Source organism: Eurosta solidaginis, chromosome 5, assembly GCF_040869045.1.
Source record: "Eurosta solidaginis isolate ZX-2024a chromosome 5, ASM4086904v1, whole genome shotgun sequence".
Classification (NCBI taxonomy): domain Eukaryota; kingdom Metazoa; phylum Arthropoda; class Insecta; order Diptera; family Tephritidae; genus Eurosta; species Eurosta solidaginis.
Genome location: NC_090323.1, coordinates 178560988 through 178582625, shown reverse-complemented (window position 1 = coordinate 178582625; position 21638 = coordinate 178560988). Strand labels below are relative to the sequence as shown.

General features: G+C 36.8%; 1 protein-coding gene across 4 annotated transcripts in view; it reads right to left on the bottom strand.

Moving 5' to 3' along the window:
* Ir64a (Ionotropic receptor 64a) overlaps positions 1-21638 on the bottom strand; it is a 685241-nt gene that overhangs the window by 112982 nt on the left and 550621 nt on the right. For 2 of the 4 annotated variants that reach the window (XM_067757676.1, XM_067757681.1), the window contains one exon: positions 18980-19087. The exons of the other annotated variants lie outside the window; for them this stretch is intronic. In XM_067757676.1, coding sequence (XP_067613777.1) covers positions 19040-19087 — 48 coding nt within the window. In that variant the 3' untranslated portion in view covers positions 18980-19039. Of the gene's footprint in view, positions 1-18979; positions 19088-21638 lie in introns of those variants that run through there. 4 annotated transcript variants of the gene reach the window in all.

Sequence of the window (21638 nt, the reverse complement as noted above, 5' to 3'; positions counted from 1 at the left end):
AAGGGAGTGGGCCATAGTACTATAGGTAGAAGCCATTTCGGGATATCGCCATAAAGGTGGATCAGGGGTGACTCTAAAATGTGTTTGTACGATATGGTGCCCCCCATAAATTCAGAAAGCAAAAATGCAGAAACACATTTTTTCAGAAAACATTAGTCAGAACCCTTTTATCATAAAGTCAAAATTCAGAGGTCAAAACTCAGAAGTCATATCTCAGAAGTCTAATTTCTAAATTCAAATTTCAGAAGCAAATTGCAGAAGTCAAGTTTCAGAAGTGAAAATTCAGAAGTCAAATTTCAGAAGGCAAAATTCAGAAATCAAAATTCAGAAAGTAATCAGACGACAGAAAAAACATTAAATTTTTCTCAAAATTCAAAAACGTTTATTTATTTGGAAGGAATTATGTATAAAGAAAAAGTATTATAATCTAAAATTTTGAATTGTGTGCATTAGCAAGCATGTAATTAATTTATTTTTTTCGCGTTTATCTTTTTCAAATGAGTTTACAATTACACTGGACCACGAACTTTAGCTTTTTCTCTTTACCAGAAACGCCGTTATGAAATTCGTATGCAAAATCACCCCCTGATTTCGAAAATTGACGACAACTTTTTTCCAGATATTTTTTCTTTACGTAAAGCCCTGTTTAATTAGAAAAAAGATAAGCTATCATCGAAGAAAATCGATGTAAAACTACGTAAGTTATAAGCGATCAAATAAAAATACCCAGTTTTTGTTGTTATATCGGCCAACTGATTTTAAGATCGCGCAACTTCAGTGTATGTATAAATACATATATTAAAGGTATAAAGTGCAAATGGGATATTATCCGGATAAACGAATAACACCATACCAATGATAATACCTTTTCTTTAACTAAATCAAATAGTACTTTTAATACTCGATTGGTTTTATAGTAGGTAGAGTGGTTGCATCGAAAGGAAGCGTGGTTGGGTTCGAAACCTGCTGTAGGCATGTAGTTATAAGCATATATTTCCGTCACTTGTGGGTAAATATGTAAGTAGATTTTCAAAATTGTAAGACACAGACAAAAGCAGTTAGTATCTTCTTTTCCCGGCTTCGTATAAAAGGGAACTTTCTGTCTAGGTAATCTAGGTAAGATTTGATTTTTTCAATTTTATTCTTGTTCCGAGTATAAATATGAGTTAATGCGCCTTGAAACTTCATAACATCTGCAAGGCTCGCCGGAGATAGTTCAGTTCATAAGTCAAATTTCAAACCAGTGATTTATTAAAATAATAAAATGAGTAACAGGACGCGCGAATTTGAGTGTAATAACGATCCAGATATGTTCTGTTTCACGTGTGGCCAATATACTATCATAAGGCGACGACGAGTGTTCTCAGATCATATGAAAACTTTATACTCCAAGTATTTTGGCATTGAGCCTAAAAATGCTGAAAAACCGTGAACACCGAACACTTTGTGTACATCGTGTCGAGTAGAATTGATTCAGTCGGAATTAGGACAACAAATAAAATTTGATACACCATTGATATGGAGAGAACCTACTTGCCATTCAACAGTGTGTTATATTTGTCAAACAAAAGTACTTGGCGTTGTAAGATCAAGAAGAGTAACCTCTGCCAGCGTACCTACAGTGACATTACCAGTACTACATTCAACGGCAGTTGCGGATTCAGTTCCATTGTCAACAGTAATATCTTAGTGCGGGGAATCAAGTTGTACTGAATTTCGCATGGGAAACGAGAGAAACGTTCTGTCACAAGCACAACTTAATTATTGGATAAGAGATTTGGAACTATCCAAGGAAGAGGCCGAGATCCACACTTCTCGTATGCAACAATTTAAATTTGTGTCATCCGATGTTAAGGTGATATATTGTAGAACTCGTCACGAACCATTTTCCAAACACTATACCAAGAAAGACAGTATATGCTACTGCAACGACATTCCTGGTTTATTCAAAGAGTTTGGTCAAACATATGATTCAAAAGAGTGGCGATTGTTCATAGACAGCAATAAACTGAGTTGGAAGGCTGTATTATTGCATATTGGTAACAAAAAGCTTTCTATCCCGATCGCACATGCAGTGAATACAAAGGAAACCTACGAGGAAATGCAAAAACTACTCAAATTTTTCAAATATGAAGAGCATGATTGGAAAATATGTTCTGATCTCAAAGATGTTGCAATGCCATACGGTCTACAAAGTGGCTACACCAAGCACTGTTGCTTCTTGTGCAAGTGGGATAGCCGAGCTCGTAAGGACCACTACGTCAGAAAGGATTGGCCGGAAAGAGTCGAGTTTACCGTTGGTGTGGATAACATCAAATACACCCCTCTTGTCAAGAAATAGAAAATCATACTTCCACCTTTACACATCAAGCTCGGTCTTCGACTATTTGAAAACAATTTTTCCAGATATTTCTTAAGCCAAGATAAAGGAAGGTACTTTTGTTGGACCACAAATAAAAAAGTTGATCAAAAATAATCAATTCAAAGGACTACTCTCGTCAGTTGAGGCAGCAGCGTGGGAATCCTTTGAAAAGGTCGTTGCTTCTTTTCTCTTCTCTCCCTAACTACGAACAGATAGTGAACGACTTAATCAATAATTATGCGAAAATGGGTAAATATTAAAAGGTTATAAAAAATGTATTTCCCAAAATTCTATAACTTGTTTATCTAACTAATATTTTCTTTCCAGGCGTAAATATGTCCTTAAAAATTCACTTTCTGCACTCACATTTGAGCTTTTTTCCGGCAAATCTTGGCGAAGAAAGTGACGAACATGGCGAAAGGTTTCATCAGCAAATGAAATTAATTGAAAATCGATATCAAGGATTCTGGGACGTCGCAATGATGGGTGATTACTGCTGGTTTCTCATAAGAGAAACCGATCCTAAACTGAATAAGCGTCAAAGTAGATCATATAATTATTTCGACCACATAGTAAAATCAAATTAAGATAAAGATTGTTAGAATATAGCATAAACATAAATAAATTAAAAAAAGGTAAAAATATGGGTAATTTCATTCATAAATTGAACTTTTAACTAAATAGAAACATAACATAGCTAGATATTTCACTCTTCTTTATACCATACATACGTTTTGAGGTATACGTTAAAATTGCGCCGCCTGGGTATTTTTATACTCAGTTGAGCAGAGCTCACAGAGTATATTAAGTTTGATTGGATAACGGTTGGTTGTACATATATAAAGGAATCGAGATAGATATAGACTTCCATATATCAAAATAATCAGGATCGAAAAAAAATTTGATTGAGCCATGTCCGTCCGTCCGTCCGTCCGTCCGTTAACACGATAACTTGAGTAAATTTTGAGGTATCTTGATGAAATTTGGTACGTAGATTCCCGAGCACTCATCTCAGATCGCTATTTAAAATGAACGATATCGGACTATAACCACGCCCACTTTTTCGATATCGAAAATTTCGAAAAACCGAAAAAGTGCGATAATTCATTACAAAAGACAGATAAAGCGACGAAACTTGGTAGATGAGTTGAACGTATGACGCAGAATAGAAAATTAGTAAAATTTTGGACAATGGGCGTGGCACCGCCCACTTTTAAAAGAAGGTAATTTAGAAGTTTTGCAAGCTGTAATTTGGCAGTCGTTGAAGATATCATGATGAAGTTTGGCAGGAACGTTACTGCTATTACTATATGTGCGCTCAGTAAAAATTAGCAAAATCGGAGAAGGAGCACGCCTACTTTTAAAAAAATTTTTTTTTTAAAGTAAAATTTTAACAAAAAATTTAATATCTTTACAGTATATAAGTAAATTATGTCAACATTCGACTCCAGTAATGACATGGTGCAACAAAATACAAAAATAAAAGAAAATTTCAAAATGGGCGTGGCTCCGCCCTTTTTCATTTAATTTGTCTAGGATACTTTTAACGCCATAATTCGAACAAAAACTAACCAATCCTTTTGAAATTTGGTATGGGCATAGATTTTATAACGTTAACTGTTTTCTGTAAAAATGGGCGAAATCGGTTGATGCCACGCCCAGTTTTTATACACAGTCGTCCGTCTGTCCTTCCGCATGGCAGTTAACACGATAACTTGAGCAAAAATCGACATATCTTTAATGAACTTAGTTCACGTACTTACTTGAACTCGCTTTATCTTGGTATGAAAAATGAACGAAATCCGACTATGACCACGCCCACTTTTTCGATATCGAAAATTACGAAAAATGAAAAAAATGCCATAATTTTATACCAAATACGAAAAAAGGGATGAAACATGGTAAGGTAATTGGATTGTTTTATTGACGCAAAATATAACTTTAGAAAAAACTTTATAAAATGGTTGTGACACCTACCATATTAAGTAGAAAAAAATTAAAAAAGTTCTGCAGGGCGAAATAAAAAACCCTTAAAATCTTGGCAGGTACTACATATATAAATAAATTAGCGGTATCCAACAGATGATGTTCTGGGTCACCCTGGTCCACATTTTGGTCGATATCTGGAAAATGCCTTCACATATACAACTACCACCACTCACTTTTAAAACTTTCAATAATACCTTTAATTTGATACCCATATCGTACAAACTTACTCTAGAGTCACCCCTGGTCCACCTTTATGGCGATATCTCGAAAAGGCGTCCACCTATAGAACTAAGTCCCACGCCCTTTTAAAATACTCATTAAAACCTTTCATTTGATACCCATATCGTACAAACATATTCTAAAGTCACCCCTGGTCCACCTTTATGGCGATATCTCGAAAAGGCGAACACCTGTAGAACGAAGGCCACTCCCTTTTAAAAATACTCATTAACACCTTTCATTTGATACCCATATTGTACAAACAAAAACTAGGGTCACCCCTGGTCTACCTTTATGGCGATATCTCGAAACGGCGACCACCTATACAACAACCACCACTCCCTTTTAAAACCCTCATTAATACCTTTAATTTGATACCCATATCGTACAAACACATCCTAGAGTCACCCCTGGTCCACCTTTTTGGCGATATTTCGAAACGGCATCCACCTATAGAACTAAGGCCCACTCTCTTTTAAAATACTCATTAACACCGGCGTGGAACTAAGGATTACTCCCTTTTAAAATACTCATAAACACCTTTCATTTGATACCCATATCGTACAAACGCATTCTATAGTCACCCCTGGTCCACCTTTATGGCGATATCTCGAAAAGGCGACCACCTATACAACAACCACCACTCCCTTTTAAAACCCTCATTAATACCTTTAATTTGATACTCATATCGTACAAACACATTCTAGAGTCACCCCTGGTCCACCTTTGTGGCGATATCTCGAAACGGCGTCCACCTAGAGTTACCCCTGGTCCACCTTTTTGGCGATATTTCGAAACGGCATCCACCTATAGAACTAAGGCCCACTCCCTTTTAAAATACTCATTAACACCATTCGTTTGATGCCCATATTGAACAAACAAAAACTAGGGTCACCCCTGGTCTACCTTTATGGCGATATCTCGAAACGGCGACCACCTATACAACAACCACCACTCCCTTTTAAAACCCTCATTAATACCTTTAATTTGATACCCATATCGTACAAACACATCCTAGAATCACCCCTGGTCCACCTTTTTGCCGATATTTCGAAACGGCATCCACCTATAGAACTAAGGCCCACTCTCTTTTAAAATACTCATTAACACCGGCGTGGAACTAAGGATTACTCCCTTTTAAAATACTCATAAACACCTTTCATTTGATACCCATATCGTACAAACGCATTCTAGAGTCACCCCTGGTCCACCTTTATGGCGATATCTCGAAAAGGCGACCATCTATACAACAACCATCACTCCCTTTTAAAACCCTCATTAATACCTATAATTTGATACCCATATCGTACAAACACATTCTAGAGTCACCCCTGGTCCACCTTTGTGGTGATATCTCGAACCGGCGTCCACCTATGGAACTAAGGATTACTCCCTTTTAAAATACTCATTAACACCTTTCATTTGATACCCATATCGTACAAACGCATTCTAGAGTCACCCCTGGTCCACCTTTATGGCGATATCTCGAAAAGGCGATCACCTATACAACAACCACCACTCCCTTTTAAAACCCTCATTAATACCTATAATTTGATACCCATATCGTACAAACACATTCTAGAGTCACCCCTGGTCCACCTTTGTGGCGATATCTCGAAACGGCGTCCACCTATGGAACTAAGGATTACTCCCTTTTCAAATACTCATTAACACATTTCATTTGATACCCATATCGTACAAACGCATTCTAGAGTCAACCCTGATCCACCTTTATGGCTATATCCCTAAATGGCGTCCACCTATAGAACTATGGCCCACTCCCTCATAAAATACTCTTTAATGCCTTTCATTTGATACACATGTCATACAAACATATTCCAGACTTTCCCTACATGGTTATTTTCCCTTATGTTGTCTCCATAGCTCTCAACTGAGTATGTAATGTTCGGTTACACCCGAACTTAACCTTCCTTACTTGTTATTTGATCGCTTATAACTCACTTAGTTTTTCATCGATTTTCTTCGATGATAGCTGATATTTTTTCTAATTAAACAGAGCTTTACGTAAAGAAAAAAATCTGTAAAAAGAGTTGTGTTTTTGGAATGCTGCCCTCGCAAAAAGTAATTTTTTTCATATTTTTTCATAAAAAAAAACAAAAATCTGAAATGATAAGCTAATAACTCGAAAACAGTTTGGTTGAGCAAAAAACAATGTATGATGCATTTTTAGCAAATTTTATCATCTTTCCGATTCTGTAAACTTTCTTTGCAATTGCTTGACACGTTCGTGAGATATGCGTAATTAAAGGGAGCCATCTTTTTGGTTTTTTCGAATAACGGTAAATTGCAAATATCTCAAAAACGGTACCATAGAATCAAAAATGAACTCGATTTTCGAAATCAGGGGGTGGCTTTACTTACGAATTTCATAACGGCGTCTCTGGTAAATTTTGGCCGTCGACCAGTGTTATTGTTGTTATATCGGCCTACTGATTTGTAAGATCGCGGGTTCGAATCGAGCTCCAGGCCTAACAATAATTATTTTATCATTATTATTGTTATGATAAAATTTTTCTTAATTGAACAAATTTTAAATTAGAATAGAAAAAAGAAAAAAAGTTAGACAACTGCCAAAGCTCGTTGTATAGATCCATTTCAGGAACTGCTAAATTCCTTCATCGGCAACGTTTAGGCGTCGCTGCTATAAACATTCAGCTGTCACAGCGGTTGTTCATTTGTTTTCGTTATTTCTACTTCTATCCTGTTTTCTTACCAATTTTTATTCACAGCACTGCCATCTGTTGCAGAATGGATGTGAAAATTGCACTTGTTTCATGGCTATGATGCCATAGTCTCATATTTATTAACACTTCTTCCCCGTGCTCTGGGATGTATTAACAATTTTTGTTGTTTCAATTAAGAAAAAATGTATCAGAACAATAATAATGAAAAAATAATTATTGTTCGGCCTTGAGCTCTATTCGAACCCGCGATCCCTTGAATTTACAGTATTAAGAAAACGAAGTCTTTATATTTTTCCTTGCGTTTCCGATTGGCTCGCCTGCAGCTGAAAATTGCTGCAGTTTTGTTTATATTATTGCCTATCCGTTTTTTATTTTATTTATGCAAATAAATATGTTAGGATGTATCCCAAACGCATTTCGAATGAAATTGTGCCACCTTTCGATGGAATTATTTGTATGGACTTCACCCAATTTGGTGATGTTGTACATACATATTCCATAATTCGATTGAATATAATGCCTTCTTTCGACGTTGCTGTGTTCCAGGCTATCTAATTACTTTCTGAATTTTAACTTCTTAACCCTCCGATTAGTGACAGCTCTGAACTTCACGGCCGTGTGAAAAGGTTCCTACGGACCTTTTTTTGTAAATCATGTTTTTTTCATATAAAAAAATTTTTTTTAATTTTTTTTTTGTTTTTATTGTTTATAGCTAAATTCTACATACAAAAATTATTTTTTCAATTTTTAAAATTTTTTTTTTGTTTTTTTTTTATGCTTGAATTTTCTTAAGACTATTATAAAAAAGTTTAAAAATTATTGTTGTTGAGCGTGTACTTCTTGTCCCGCGCACTGTGCGCAAGTGTTGTAGCGATGTAAAAGTGTGCTATGTTCTCCGTAAACAGCGTTGCCGCAGCCGAAGCAGTATGACCGCGTTTTCCGCTGCTGGCCGTACTCAGAACGGCAAAGGCGACATGACGGTCTACTTGACCTAGCCGCAAACGACGGTGCATTGCCTTCCATCGGTCTTGGTAATACCTCAAATGAAAAGAAAAATAAAAAACAAATAAATATATATTCTATTCTTGAATTTGAAGATGTTTTTCTAAACCTGACAACGAATGCTTCCATCGCATTGCGTATCCTTGGATATGAGGTTATATGGTTGTTCAGGGCACGTTCTTCGATATTTGGTGTGGCCAATTGTTTCGTTAGCAGTAACAAGAACGACCGCCGTCTGTCACTCCTTTTTATAGGCTTCATTTCGTTGTAAATCGTAAAAGCAGCCAATGCAGCGACGTCCAGCATATTATAAAACATGGCCAACGTCCATCGTTGTGTTGCTCTTTTGCAGCTGTAAGTGCCTAGCATTTGATCCATGGTATCAACGCCGCATTTGTTGGTGTTGTAATCTAATATGGCATAGGGCTTTTTGATTCTCGGTTTTTCTCGTCAACGCGACAGGTGTAGTGCATTGTGGAGAGCACGTTCACCACTTTATTTTTTTTCGGCACGTATGAGCATAACGCTATATCCCCTTCGTTGAACCCAAATAATGTACTATTGATGGTGCGCTTCGGGTTCTTCTTGAACTCTTGTGGAATGAATATTTTGTTGCAGCGCACTGTACCAACATATGCGGTCTTCCTCCTCATCAAAATACGCGCCAAGTAAAGAGTGGTAAAGAAATTATCCGCGCATATATTACGGCCAGCATCTAAATATTTTTCCACAAAATAAATAAATAAAAAAATAAATGTAAGGCGCGATAACCTCCGAAGAGATCTAGGGCCGAGCTTCTCTTCCAATTTGCGTCGTGCTCCTCTTGATTTTCCCTACAAATTGGCCGGACGGGACCAACATGTTTTATGCTGACTCCGAACGGCATCTGCAAGGCAGACGAGTTTTCACTGAGAGCTTTTCATGGCACAAATACACTCGGAGCGCTTGGCAAACACTGCCGAGGGGCGCCGCGCTTAGAAAAATTTTCTTTTAATTGAAAAACCTTATTTCTAAAATTTTATTGTTGCTTTGCCCGGGGTTCGAACCCAGGGCATACGGTGTGGTAGCCGGAGCACGCTACCATCACAGCACGGTGGTTCTGACTAATGCTTTCTGAAAAAATTTGTTTCTGAATTTTTATTTTCTGAATTTATGGGGGAACCGTACGATATGGGTATCAAATGAAAGGTGTTAGTAAATATTTAAAAGGGAGTTTGCCTTAGTTCTATAGGATTTCGAGATATCGTCATAAAGGTGGACCAGGGGTGAATCTATAATGTGTCTGTATGGGTATGAAATGAATGGTGTTAATGAGTAGTTTATAAGGGAGGGACCTTAGTTATATAGGTGGCCGCCTTTTCCAGATATCTCCATAAGCGTGGAAAAGTTGTGACTCTAGAATGCGTTTGTACGATATGGGTTTCAAATGAAAGTAATAAGTATTTTAAAAGGGAGTGGACCTTTGTTCTATAGGAGGACGCCTTTCCGAGATATCGCCAAAAAGGTGGACCAGGGGTGACCCTAGAATGTGTTTGTACGATGGATATCAAATGAAATATCGACCATAATGTGGAAAAGGGTGGCCCAGAGCATCATCTGTCGGGTACCGCTTATTTATTTTGATATGTGATACCACGAACAGTATTCCTGCCATGATTCCAAGGGCTTTTGATCTCGCCCTGTAGAACTTTTTCATTTTCTTCTACTTAATATGGTAGGCGTCACACCCATTTTACAAAGCTTTTTCTAAAATTATATTTTGCGTCAATAAACTAATCCAATTACCATATTTCATCCATTTTTTTCGTATTTTGTATAGAGTTATGGCTTTTTTTTCATTTTTCGTAATTTTCGATATTGAAAAATTGGGCGTGGTCATAGTCGGATTTCAGCCATTTTTTATACGAAGATAAAGTGAGTTCAGATAAGTACGTGAACTTAGTTTAGTAAAGATATATCTCAAGTTATCATGTTAACGGCCGAGCGGAAGGACAGACGGTCGACTGTGTATAAAAACTGGGCGTGGTTTCCATTTTCACAGAAAACAGTTATCGTCATAGAGTCTATGCCTCTACCAAATTTCACAAAGATTGGTAATTTTTTGTTCGACTTATGGCGTTAAAAGTATTCTAGATAAATTAAATGAAAAAGGGCGCAGCCACGCCCATTTTGAAATTTTATTTTATTTTGGTATTTTGTTCCACCATATCATTACTCGAGTTGAATGTTGACATAATTTACTTATATACTGTAAAGATATTAAATTTTTTGTTAAAGTTTGACTTAAAAAAATATTTTTTTTAAAGCGGGTGTGTTCTTCACCCGATTTTGCTAATTTTAACTGGTACATATATAGTGATAGTAGTAACGTTTCTGCCAAATTTCATCATGATATCTTTAACGACTGCCAAATTACAGCTTGCAAAAGTTTTAAATTACCTTCTTTTAAAAGTGGGCGCTACCACGCCCATTGTCCAAAATTTTACTAATTTTCTCTTCTGTATCATAAGGTCAACCCAATACCAAGGTTGGTCGCTTTATCCGTCTTGGGTAATGAATTATCGCATTTTATCTGTCTTTCGAAATTTTCGATATCGAAAAAGTGGGCGTGGTTATGGTCCGATATCGTTCACTTTAAATAGCGATCTGAGATAAGTGGCCAGGAACTTACATTCCAAATTTCATTAAGATACCTCAAAATTTACTCAAGTTATCGTGTTAACGGACAGACGGACAGGCGGACGGACGGACGGACGGACGGACATGGCTCAGTAAATTTTTTTTTCGATACTGATGATTTTGATATATGGAAGTCTATATCTATCTCGATTCCTTTATACCTGTACAACCAACCGTTATCCAATCAAAGTTAATATACTCTGTGTGCAAAGCACGCTGAGTATAAAAAATGGCTTATTTATATTTTTCAAACAAATTTTTTACACACAGCTGCTTCCTGAACTTTTGCAAATTCGTGTTTTGTTTCTCGTAGCCATCATTTTGTTATTGGAAGCACATTTGGCTACTATTACAATAAGCACACACACGTAAAGGACAGCTGTGTATGTGTATATAATACATAAACCTTATAGCATATCGAATATGTATGAATGTATTTTTTGCGACTATTTTATTTTTCATAAATAATTTATTTAATTCAAATTTTTGCATATTTGCTTCCTTTTAAGTTATCGAAACCAAAAGGGATTTAAAAAATATTCTCCAATGTATTTCAACAAGTTTCAAGGGCTATTGAATGTAAGCTTGATTGGCTGCAGGAATGGTATAAAGGGTAAAAATAAAAGTTCCATTAAATTAAATAGAAAGAGGAGTATAAACAAACAGTCGAATACTGATTTGTTGAAGCTTTTTTGCCTCTTCTTTTCTTTCACTTCTAGTTGCATTTAACAGTTCGAGGATTCATTTAATTTGAAAATTTTTCACATAAAACTTGAAAGCTTATTTGATGAATAGTTTTATGTAGATATTGATTTATGTAGAATATTATTTCTCTGAATTTAATCACTTACATCACTAAAACATAAAAAAGTTTAGGGTGATACCTTAATTTTATAGTTTGTGTGTTTTTTCCATATTCACGTCACTTTGGGACGTGAAGCATTTAGTAACTGTTTTGAAACCATTTAAGGGCGGTCATAGGATTACATCTTAACTATTTTTGGAATCATATCGATACAATTTACAAGCCGATTGAGAAAATTTTCAGGATTACTTTAGTTTTATTTTAGCTTTCTCTTTGGGACAACTTCTGGATAATTTCGAGGCTATTTCGGGACACTTAAAGGATGATCACATTACTAAATGGTTTCGAAAACGTAAATCCTCGATATGGTCCTAGAAGGGGCTCGAAAAAGTCTCGAAATTTTCTAGAAGTTCTTCTGACATGATACCTAATATAATTCCCAAGTGATCGTTGGTGACCCAGATGTTGTTCCGATGTGATACCTTAAATAATACCGAACCTCATCATAATCATCAACACTAATAAGCGCTTAACTACCTAAGCGATTTTGGCTGTTTCGTAACAAGTCAGGACAGCTATCCCTGTTTCACGATAGCTGACGCTGGTTGGAAGCACCAGTGGAGGAGTCTTCCTCAACCTGTATAAGTCTCCCCCTTCCTAAGCTACCAAACCGCGAGTCGACTTAAATACTTTCTTGTCTATATCGCCTTCGCCCATTCTCATAACATAACATAGCCAGCGTAGTCTTTTTACACATAGAGAAAAACTGGTGTAAAATTAACTTAAATTCGCGTATACCACAACTAAAACTTAGGCATAATTAACCTACTAAATTTTTTCATCATCTTAATAAATAATTAACGAAATTAGGTAATAAATTGCCTAAGCTTTATTTCCATTGTCGAGCATAAATTATGTAAGTACTTTGGTAGGCTGTACAACTTTCTTGGGCCCCATACAAAATTCTTTAACTAAGTCAATTTTGTTCGATTTACAATTGGTTTTTTCTCTGTGTGTATATTTATTCGCTGCACTATCGTCATATCTGTGTAAAAATCATACAATTCATAATTCTCCTTTCGATACTTGCCGTTGGATAGGACCATAAATCTTCGGGAAAACTTTTGCCTCGAGCACTCCTAGAGCCATCTCATCTTCTCTCGATACACTCATGATTCCCAGCCACACATTAGGACAGCACTTGTAGACCGTGAGTTTTGCTCTTCCAGAAATGACTTTATTTTTTCTATTGCCTGCTCGGTCTAAAGTAGCGCTTGCTGGAAATAGTTATTCTCCATTGGATCCCTAGGCTTACGTTATTTTTGTTGTTAATGCTGGTTCTCAAATAGAAGAATTTATATCCATAAATAGTGACGTGGCTCCCAAGCCGCGAATGCGTCGATTCTTTCTTGGATGACAGCAGGTATTTTTTCTTGTCCTTATTTACCGTAGGGCCCAACTTTTAATCCAAAACTGCTTCTGAAATTGCGGGCTGCCGTGGTGTAGTGGTGGCATGCTCCGCCTACAACACTGAAGGTCCTGGTAAAGCAACTTCGAAAACTTACAAAAAAGTTGTTACAATTACAAGCAAGTTTTTCTAAGCTTTGCACCCCTCGGCAGTTATAAATTGAAATCTGTGAGCCAGAATTAATGACACCAAAAGCAATTTCAGCACAAACTTCAAAGGATAAATACTTTTACCAAGAAAGTAGACCCCTCTCTTTGCGAATAACATTCTCGTTCTATAAGACTTCCTTAACGATGGCAGCTCAAAATTATGGACGGTGTAGAGAGAATGTGGACACGTCATAAGAATATTCTAAGGAAAAGTCATCCGTTATATTTGGATCTCTCTTGTTTAGGAATTTTGAAGCAACATAAGAAAGAGAAATCTGCTGAGTTGGAAATAACTGATGCAGAAGGAATTAATCCCGTGCATGCAAAGGGTCTAAGGTACGATTAATGATGGCCGTTAACCTACTAAAAATTTTGAGGGAAACTCAATGATGGCCATTATTCTACTAAGGAATTTGAGAAAGAAAGCCGAGGAAAACACTTATCACTGATGACACTGTAGTCCTTCTAGTATCAAGGTCTGATTTTCCGAAGCGATCGGTCCTTCGAAAGTATGGAAAATAATTCAGTCTTATTCACCTATTAAAAATTATCCTTAGACATTTTAGAATATCAGTCGGAGTGACATTTGCATTCTTCGGTTTAAAATTGTACAAAATTAAACCGTCCACACTACTCACTAGAATAAGGTAGAAAAAGTGGTTGTCTTCTTAGGACATCTCTCGGTAAGCCTTTTTCACTTGGCATATCCACAAAAGTCGGTTTACCATTCTACAATGAGTCCAATTTAAAATCCAAAAGCTTCATTTGAATACTACTTTACAAAGTGCATTAGTTTAAACTGTAATCCGCTTCCTTCAATATCGCAATAAACGTGGACTGATAGTGTTTATCTGCTGCATCCGCTGAAAGCTTATTTGTTTAAACTATGCACACTCATGTCAATGCTCCCTATGTAAAGAAGAGTTATACCATACTTCCTAAGCACCACGATCTTTCCTCCGGGCCCCACGACCATGAAACCACATCATATATACTCCGCTGCAACTTGTGCTGTACAGTGAATTCATATTCTGCGACTACGCCACAACCTTGGGGTTAAATGGTTTGGCAGTACTTGGGGAAAACACAAAGAAACGCTCATTACCACTTAAAAAGCAATTGGCCAGCCGATTGCATACTACGCATCCCCTATATGGTCGCCAAGCCTAAAAACTACTCACTGGAAGAAGCTACAGGCCTGCCAAAATACCGCTCTCAGAACCGCCGCGGGCTGTCTTCTTATGTCCCCAGAGCACCATCTTCATAATGAGGTGAGAATACTCCCCATCAGGGAAAGAAATGAGATGCTAACTAAACAGTTCCTGTTGAGTACCCATAAAGCTGGGCATCCCAACAGACATCTGATTGATGAGCCAACAATGCCCAGGGCTTAAAGAGTCGTCTCCGTAAGCATTATGAGGAAATACGGCACCCAAGAACTCAGCCGTATGAAGCCATAAAACACAAGCAGGTCCTCAGTGAACTCCACAAACAGGCGTCGGACCTTTATGCCAGGAATTTCCCGGTGCATCCAGTACTCAAAGAATAATACCCAAAACTTGTGGAAGAGGAACGCACACTCCCGAGGGAAACGCGAGTCACTCTAGCTCAACTTAGATCTGGATACTGTAACAGGTTAAACTCTTACCTATCCAGAATCAGCCCCGACATACTAAATGTATGCCCTGCTTGCAATGTGTCCCCACATGCCACCAACCATCTCTTTAATTGTAATGTGGAACCAACGCCTCTAACACCCCTCTCATTATGGTCCACCCCTGTTGAAACAGCAAATTTCCTTGGACTCCCGTTTGAGGATATTGATGACAATTTGCGATTGGTCGCACCTATTGGATGGGGCGAAGCACTGCTACACCAGCAACAACAGCTCGCACGAAATGCACTTCTGAAATGCACCAATAGCTAGTACGATCGAGTTTATGAAGCGAAAAAGCAAAAAAAAAGAAAGGAATGGAAACAAGATAAGGACAAGAGAGAAAAGAAGCCGGAAGCCGAAACTGGAATAGACGTTGGTTATCAAAGTGCCAATGGCTTGTAATCGATGAGCTATCGGTTTAATATCGACGTGCTGTCGGTTTGATATAGGTGCGCTCTATCAAAGGGCTATATATTTGAAACGAACTTTTACTTCGAATTTATTTAAAGAATATTGTGAGGGTGAAAAAATTTAGCATTTATTAATCACAACAGGAGTGCCACGCGGAAATGGACAGGTGGAAAGGATGCATAAGATAGTGATTCCTATGTTATCGAAACTATGCACAGAAACACCAAATAATTGGTACAAGTGCATAGATAGGGTGCAACAGTTCATACATAATTCACCTCCACGAAGCACAAAGCATCATCCATTTAAGATTATAACAGGAATCGATATGCGTTTGGTCAATGTGCCAGAGCTTCAAGAGCTTTTAGAAGATGAAGCGGTAAATGAGTTAAATGAAGATCGAGAATTGGTTGGAATTGAAGCTAAAGAAAATATTTCTCATATGCAGCAGGAAAACAGAACATCATATAATTTTCCAAGAAGACAGGAAACGAGCTATAAAATTAATGGTTTAGTAGCTGTAAAAAGAACCCGATTCGGCAGTGGTTTAAAATTAAAACCGAAATTCTTAGGGCCATATGGAGTAGTTAAAAAGTTGAACAATGGTCGATATGAAGTTGAAAAGGTGGGTGAACACGAGGGACCGGGAAAGACATTGACAGTTGCAGAATATATGAAAAAGTGGTCTTACTCATTCGGGGTCCAATGAAATCAGGACGGCAGAATGTAGTGCTGGACGTAGAGTGATGAACTTGAAATGTGGATGAAAGTGATGAACACTTGTTGTATGTTGTAATTTCAAACGAACTTAAATAGATTAAATAATAATTTGTTAATAATTAAATGAATTAAATAATAATTGGTTAAACTAAAAGTGCGTTCAGTTTTTGTATGAAATAAAATGGTAAGAAATCCTACAAATTCGATGAATTATCAATGAGTTATAAGTTTCTCATCCAGTCAGGTGAAGTCATTATTACAAAATAGTCACATTACAATACCCGTCCTTATAATTCTATGCCATTCTGATATAGATACATATGAAGGCACGTACAGGAAAAGGGTGCCTGCGGTCTGTATTTCATTTTGCGGGTGAGTTTATTTTCTTTTCCTAAGTAGAAATGGAATACAACTGAATAGCTGGGTTTTCAGAGTATCCTATTGCCCACAACTAAAGAATATAGATACAGACTTTTGGCGTCAACGAGATAATTGACGACCAGAAAAAATGTCATGAGATCGCGAAAGACTATCTGGGAGACTTGTAATACATAAGCTAGGGATCGGCGGTACGCGTTTCCGAAACCCAACATTTATCTATGTAAACGAAGCGAACTTACCTCTTAGATTCATTCAGCAGAGAGTGGTGACTGACGTAAAAGTTTACAGCGGAAGAGGTTTTTCAGCAACGATGCATCAAAATATCAGAGCCCATAGAAATTCATTGATGACGAAAACGAAATATGTGGCACATCAATACTTTATTTTAAACAGACCTGGCTACCACAAGAAACGTTCAAACAAATATGAAAAAGCTGTATGATCAAACTCCAGACAGACATGTTTCCGACTTTCTCTACCCATCCACCTGCCTATCTTCCAGCTAACATTTTTCGTCCTCACTTATTGCCTCTCCACTCTGCACATTTTCTAGTTTACCTTAATCGGCCCATTCAACTTGCTCATCGTTTTCATTCTTTCGTAAATCTTCCCGTTTTTCTCTTACTTTTCCTGCTCTTGCTCTTATCCAAGTCTAACTATAACTATGACTTTTACTCCTATCCTTATATTATTCTTATTCTACCTGAAAGCTTCTTTTTTTTACAAATTTCTCTCAAACTTTTACCCTTATTCTCACTTTTACTCTAAATCTCCCAATTCCTCTCGATCTCTTTACTTTTCTCACTTCCCTCTAACTTCCTCTGCATTTTCTTCATATTGCTTCTGTTTTGGCTCATCACTTTTCTGTCCTGTTTCCGTTTCTAATGAGTGAGATATATCGCGTTTGACTCTTTTCGGCATAGTGCATTGCTAAAGTACTAAAAGAGTAGCAAAATAGTACAAAAAATTTTCCCTTCCTACTAATTTAAAAATCATGGCCGCATTATGAGGGCTGTCACATTTTTGTTGTTGTACTACTGAAATCACCTGCCTAGTTTTATTCCATCATGGGCGAGTTTTATTTTATTAATTTTTAATTCCTATGTCACATTGGAAACATAGCTTTCTTTTTTATTTTCATTTAATTTAATTTCAAACTTAGCTAAGAATTTTATGTAAGAAGTTCTGCCAAGTTTACACAGTCTAGTTTTCTAACGACTATTGTTCCGAAAACTTCAGCTTCTGAGTTCTTAAATCACCCCCTTTTCATATAACTACAAGTATTGTTTTTGTATCTGTGCGTAAATGTGCATATGCCCTAACTAACCTGACACCATAATTTCATCTCAAGAATTTTTAAGTTTTCGTTTAAGAGAAAAAATCAATTTATGAGCCACGTTAAGTGAAAAAGTTTTGCCATCAGCCAAAAAACAAAGGTGAAAGTAGACAACAGGCACAACCGGCAAAACTTAAGGAATAGTTTTATAATATTGGTATGTTTTGAAAACACCACAACTTAAGGTTAAAGGTTGTACCATGGAGCGCAATATTTAAAATGTTGCGAACATATGTGGGTGTGCATGTGTTTGTTAGCAAATAAGTAGAAAGAACATAAATTTGAAGAAAGATGGAACATTAGCAACAACAAAAAAAATATAAGTGCCATCACATACAGTTTGCTATTTGTAAATATGTTTTGGTTTTTTTGCAGGTTGTAGTGAAAGGTGTGAAAATTTACTTAAGTTAGACATAGAAATAAAGCAGATATGAATGTATGTATATACAGTGCAGTCGGAAAGTATTAGAACAAGATGAAGAGAGTTGTTTTTGTCAGTTTATGGTATCATTTATTAAAATATTATTCACATATTCGCAGTAGTTTTGTACATTCAACTTAGTTTTATGAAGGCATTTTTTATGAATTTTACTGAAAGTTACATCAAAATTTATAAAAAAACTATGAGTATTTTACTTTAAGCGATTTACATGAAAATTGTTACCTTTTGCTTTGATGATTGCAGCGTTCAATTTCGGCATTATTTTGATGATTTTTTAAATGTTTGATGTGGAAAATTGAATTGAAAAAATGGTAAGAAAGGCTTGTTGGCTTTAGATCTCTCTCACGTCGATCCAGTTCTTCCCACATTAGCTCGATGAGATTTAAATCCGGGGATTTTGGTGGCCACTTAAATTAATGTCAGATGGTGTTGTATGGCGTTGGAGTATATGGTCTTTTTCATAATTCCTTCAATTTTTTTTTAATTGACCAATCACTGAGCCACCGCCATGCTTCACAGTTGACACAATGCAATCTGCTTTGAATCTTTTATTGACGTTTCTGCGAACATATTGACGCCTATGACTACCGAAAAGTTCGAATTTCGATTCGTCAGACCATACAACTGATTTCCACTGATCAATCGTCCAGTTAAAATTGCAAATTTGTTTTTGGTTTCGGGTTTACAGTCCAATAAATCAGAAAAATTCCTTTTTTATTTTTCGCCAAGGTTTCGACCTTTTATTTTGGTCTTCTTCAGGGCCTAATGGCAAAAAAACATAAACCTTAGTATATAAGGCCTTGCATTGCAAAAGAGGGTTAATAAAAATTAATTACATATACAACCAAAAGTAAAATTATTGAAATCACAGATTTTTACTCAAAATTACTGCGTTCTTCCCTGTCCAGTGTTTTTATACTCAGTTGAGCAGAGCTCACAGAGTATATTAACTTTGATTGGATAACGGTTGGTTGTACAGGTATAAAGGAGTAAAGATAGATATAGACTTCCATATATCAAAATCATCAGGATCGAAAAAAAATTTGATTGAGCCATGTCCGTCCGTCCGTCCGTCCGTCCGTCCGTTAACACGGTAACTTGAGTAAATTTTGAGGTATCTTGATGAAATTTGGTATGTAGGTTCCTGAGCACTCATCTCAGATTGCTATTTAAAATGAACGATATCGGACTATAACCACGCCCACTTTTTCGATATCGAAAATTTCGAAAAACAGAAAAAGTGCGATAATTCATTACCAAAGACGGATAAAGCGATGAAACTTGGTAGGTAAGTTGAAGTGATGACGCAAAATAGAAAATTAGTAAAATCTTGGACAATGGGCGTGGCACTGCCCACTTTTAAAAGAAGGTAATTTAAAAATGTGCAAGCTGTAGTTGGCAGTCGTTGAAGATATCATGATGAAATTTGGCAGGAACGTTACCCCTATTACTATATGTATGCTTAATAAAAATTAGCGAAATCGGATAACGATCACGCCCACTTTTAAAAAAAAAAATTTTTTTAAGTCAAATTTTAACAAAAAATTTAATATCTTTACAATATATAAGTAAATTACGTCAACATTCAACTCCAGTAATGATATGGTGCAACAAAATGCAAAAATAAAAGAAAATTTCAAAATGGGCGTGGCTCCGCCCTTTTTCATTTAATTTGTCTAGGATACTTTTAATGCCATAGGTCGAACAAAAATTTACCAATCCTTGTGAAATTTGGTAGGGGCTTAGATTCTGGGACAGTAACTTATTTCTGTAAAAAAGGGCGAAATCGGTTGAAGCCACTCCCAGTTTTTATACACAGCCGACCGTCTGTCCTTCCGCTCGGCCGTTAACACGATAACTTGAGCTAAAATCGATATATCTTTACTAAACTCAGTTCACGTACTTATATGAACTCACTTGGTATTGGCTGAAATCCTACTATGACCACGCCCACTTTTTCGATATCGAAAATTACAAAAAATGAAAAAAATTCCATAATTCTATACCAAATACGAAAAAAGGGATGAAACATGGTAATTTGATTGGTTTATTGACGCAAAATATAACTTTAGAAAAAAACTTTGTAAAATGGGTGTGACACCTACCATATTAAGTAGAAGAAAATGAAAAAGTTCTGCAGGGCGAAATAAAAAGCCCTTGAAATCTTGGCAGGAATACTGTTCGTGGTATTATATATATAAGTAAATTAGCGGTATCGAACAGACGATGTTCTGCGTCACCCTGGTCCACATTTTGGTCGATATATGGAAAACGCCTTAACATATACAACTACCACCACTCCCTTTTAAAAGCCTCATTAATATCTTTAATTTGATACCCATATTGGAAAGGCATCCACCTATAGAACTAAGCCCCACTCCCTTTTAAAACAAACTCTAGAGTCACCCCTGGTCCACCTTTATGGCGATATCTCGAAAAGTGACCAACTATACAACTAACACTACTCCCTTTTAAAACCCTCATTAATACCTCTACTTTGATACCGATATCGTACAAACACATTCCAGAGTCACTCCTGGTCTACCTTTATGGCGATATCTGGATAAGGTCTAAGAACTAAGCCCCACGCCCTTTTGAAATACTCATTAGCACCTTTCGTTTGATACCCATATTGTACAAACGCATTCTAGAGTCACCCCTGATCCACCTTTATGGCGATATCTAGGAAAGGCATCCACCTATAGAACTAAGGCCCACTCCCTTTTAAAATGTTCATTAACCGCTTTCATTTGATACACATATCGTACAAACAAATTCTAGGGTCACCCCTGGTCCACCTTTATGGCGATATCTCGAAACGGCTTCCACCTATGGAACTAAGGATCACTCCCTTTTAAAATACTCATTAACACCTCTCGTTTGATACCATATTGTACAACCACATTCTAGAGTCACCCCTGGTCCACCTTTATGGTGATCTTCGAAAATGCGTCCACCCATAGAACTCAGACCCACTCCCTTTTAAAATACTCACTAACACCTTTCGTTTGATACCCATATTGTACAAACGCATTCTAGAGTCTCCCCTGCTCCACCTTTATGCCGATATCTCGAAAAGGCGTCCACCTATAGAACTAAGCCCCACGCCCTTTTAAATACTCATTAACACCTTTCGTTTGATACCATATTGTACAACCACATTCTAGAGTCACCACTGGTCCACCTTTATGGCGATCTTCGGAAAGGCGTCCACCTATAGAACTCAGGCCCACTCCCTTTTAAAATACTCACTAACACCTTTCGTTTGATACCCATATTGTGCAAACGCATTCTAGAGTCACCCCTGCTCCAC